The sequence below is a fragment of the Corvus brachyrhynchos genome, unplaced genomic scaffold (assembly GCF_000691975.1).
Source record: "Corvus brachyrhynchos isolate BGI_N302 unplaced genomic scaffold, ASM69197v1 scaffold83, whole genome shotgun sequence".
NCBI classification, from domain to species: domain Eukaryota; kingdom Metazoa; phylum Chordata; class Aves; order Passeriformes; family Corvidae; genus Corvus; species Corvus brachyrhynchos.
Genome location: NW_008238464.1, coordinates 1,172,313 through 1,175,354, shown reverse-complemented (window position 1 = coordinate 1,175,354; position 3,042 = coordinate 1,172,313). Strand labels below are relative to the sequence as shown.

General features: G+C 36.2%; 1 protein-coding gene across 1 annotated transcript in view; it reads right to left on the bottom strand.

Annotated features, from left to right (window-relative positions):
• TMEM131 (transmembrane protein 131) overlaps positions 1-3,042 on the bottom strand; it is a 75,262-nt gene that overhangs the window by 46,231 nt on the left and 25,989 nt on the right. The window contains 2 exon segments of the mRNA XM_017737080.1: positions 21-137; positions 1,048-1,171. Coding sequence (XP_017592569.1) covers positions 21-137; positions 1,048-1,171 — 241 coding nt within the window.

The following is a 3,042-nucleotide window of genomic DNA, read 5'->3' as shown; positions in this document are numbered from 1 at the left end:
AAAGAGTGTAATTCTCTTACCTGATAAGTAAATACCCCATGATTAGAAGTGTTAATAAATAAAGTGTTCTCTACATTTCCCACTACTCTTGCGAGGAAAACTACATCAAAGGACGTATTCCCTCCTGGAAGAATTTTCTGGAAAAAATAAAATAAAAGCAAGCAAGCAGAAGGATAAGGAAAACTGTTTACTGAATAAATTGCATCATGCAGATGAATAAAAGTTTTTGTGCTACAGAAGATTCTCACGTGTTCTTTATGGAATACTGAAGTTAAGGCAGTCAACTGCAGATTTGGAAAGAGAAAATCAGAACTTTCAGAAAAATGAAATGTGTACAAACTAATAAAAATAGAATTCATTTAAAACTATTATCTAGTACAGAATCATATTTACTTGAATTTTTGCACTGAATTCTGAATTTAGACTTTAGCTTATCACAAAAATATTTTAGACTGATAGTTCAAAGGTCACTGGAGAAATGCAATTGCTACAAGACTTCCATAAATGCCACAGGTTATTTATTATGGACAGGTTTTCTGAATTTTTTCACATTTAATGGCTCTTGTTAAGCCACAGGCCTTGCAGACAAAAGTGAAACTCGAGGACTCCACCTGACAGCAGGTTAGGAGTTAACCAGCCGCTGACACCAGGCTTTTGAATGTGCGAGTTCCTGTAACACAGGAACTGTTACTTACAGCTCTAAGTACATTGGAGTGACTACTGCACACTAACACAACTTCATGTGACTTGGAATATTCAGAAGAAATATAGGAACAGTTTGTTTCTGTAAGTGCTCTAAGGAAATGTACTCACCTCAGCAACAAAGGAGATCTGCTGTTAAACCATCAATTACAATATACATTTCCAACGCAGTCAGAACTCCTTGTGTTTCTGTGCTCAGCTCAGATTTGCTCTGAGATGAAGAACTGCAGTATCTTAATACTTCTAGGTGTGTAATTATTGCAGTAAGTCACTCTTCTAAAGAAGCTTCCATTCAGATTGGAGAGGGGGAAGAAAAGCTCATTTTGAGAAAGCAAAAAAACTTACCCTATTTTGGAAAAACGATGCATGAAAATGTGATGTTGTAGCAGATATTGATACTAATGTAATTGTTTCTTCTGAGCTAGGGTTATGTAGGTAAACTTTTTCCATTTTTGGCATTCCAACTGGCCTGTCAAAATAGAGAGAAAATATTTTCCAAGTGTTAGAAATCTAGACAATAGAGCATTGGACTTTTTCCCATTATACCAGATAGGAGCATAAAAGTGATGAACACTGACAACAGCTTTGCATTTAATGCTTTTTTCAAGTAATGTATGTAACTTGGACCTAGAAGAATTACTTAGTTAACCTATCTTCCATTATTTTATTGCTTACTTTTCCTGAAGGTTTACCTAATGTTGCATCATGCTCATTCCATTGTGAGGTTTTTACTTCAGAATGAAAAGAAGCAAAGTTTTCTATTCCTATGCTAGAACCTCTAAATAATTATCTTAAGACAGGGTGCACACAGCAACTGAAAATAAACAGAACACACCCTAGACAAAAGTCTAAATGCCAATTTTTTCTATGATATACTGTAAGTAGGCTTACCCAGAACCCAGAATTTTTCTGGTATTATATTTTAGAACACTGTCTACAGAATTAAGTATGCAGACATGTACAGCAACAACTATTTTATTTCTGTATTTTGTTTGAATTGATACCTTAAGTAAAAAAATAAAGGCTTGAGACAAATTCTAGAACTTAGGAACCTAAAACATGGAAGTTACACAGTCAAACAACTGCACAATTTTTCAGTAACAAGACATGCTAACAAATTTATTCAACACAAACTTTTGGCTTGTTTCTTTTTGCTTACAACAGCTGAGGTGACAATAGATGCTCCAGTTTCAGCAATTATTTTTCAGACTTTCTCTTCAGAATTTTTTTCATGCCTTTTAACTCATACATGTTAAGTATCAGCACCAAAGCACTAATAGAGCGTGCAGATTACAAATCGCTGCATTTGGAATTCTGGAATTTAAAACAGTTAACTCTTAACTTTCAGGTTACATGTACTCCATCCAGCACTCTCCCCCATGTCACTTGCTCCAAGCACTGCAAGGACACCCAAAACTACTGATAAGAATTACGACCTGTAGTACCTGCAGTGATGCTGACGAGAAAAAGGCAGCTGTTCTGCCATCCTCAATTAACCTTAACAGACCAAATTAATATGTGCTATTGCAGTCTCAGTTTTTCAACTGAGAGGGGGTGTGGAGTATATCTCAAGAGATGAAGCAACATAACTTTGCTGTAAATTAAAGGCTCCATTGAATGGAGAATTTAGTGACAATAAACAAACTATGCCATAATTTTCAAAGTGATTGTGCTTACAGAACCTCCTACACATGAAACACGGGCTAAAGAAGCAGATGCTAAGACAATTCAAAGACACAATTATTAACTATCAATAAAGGACATCATCACTAACAAAAATATATCTGCATTCTGCCACTGTAAAACTCTTTGCTTTGCTTGCCAAATTTCATGTCACCTAATTTCATGTCTCCAACAGCAAACACTTGTTCTCGATCCTTCTTTCACTGTCAAAAAATCTCATTTTGATTCCTCTAACTTCACCAGTAACAAAGATCACAATTTCTCTCGCCTTTTAAAACCTGTACAAAACCAAACACCTGGGTTGAGCCCTAACAGAATATATTTTTATCTCTTGCTAGCATACATGGGGATGTCAGAAAGGGAAATGGTTTATCAGCTGTGACATTTTGCATTAACTACTGTAACTGCTACACTGTTGATCAATGGAATTAAACAGTAAACCTATGCACCTGTTCTTCTTTTGCTAGGATAAAGCTTACCAGACCAGAGGAATGCAAATGAGAGTCAGCCCTCCAAACTTCCTCATCTCTACCCCCACCCCCACCAAAAATCCCAGCATAACAACAAACATGCAAATCCACAACCAAGAAAAGTGCCTGCTGATAAGGAGTTACCCAACACCTCCTGAATTCAGAACCCACTGCTTCAAACACTCTT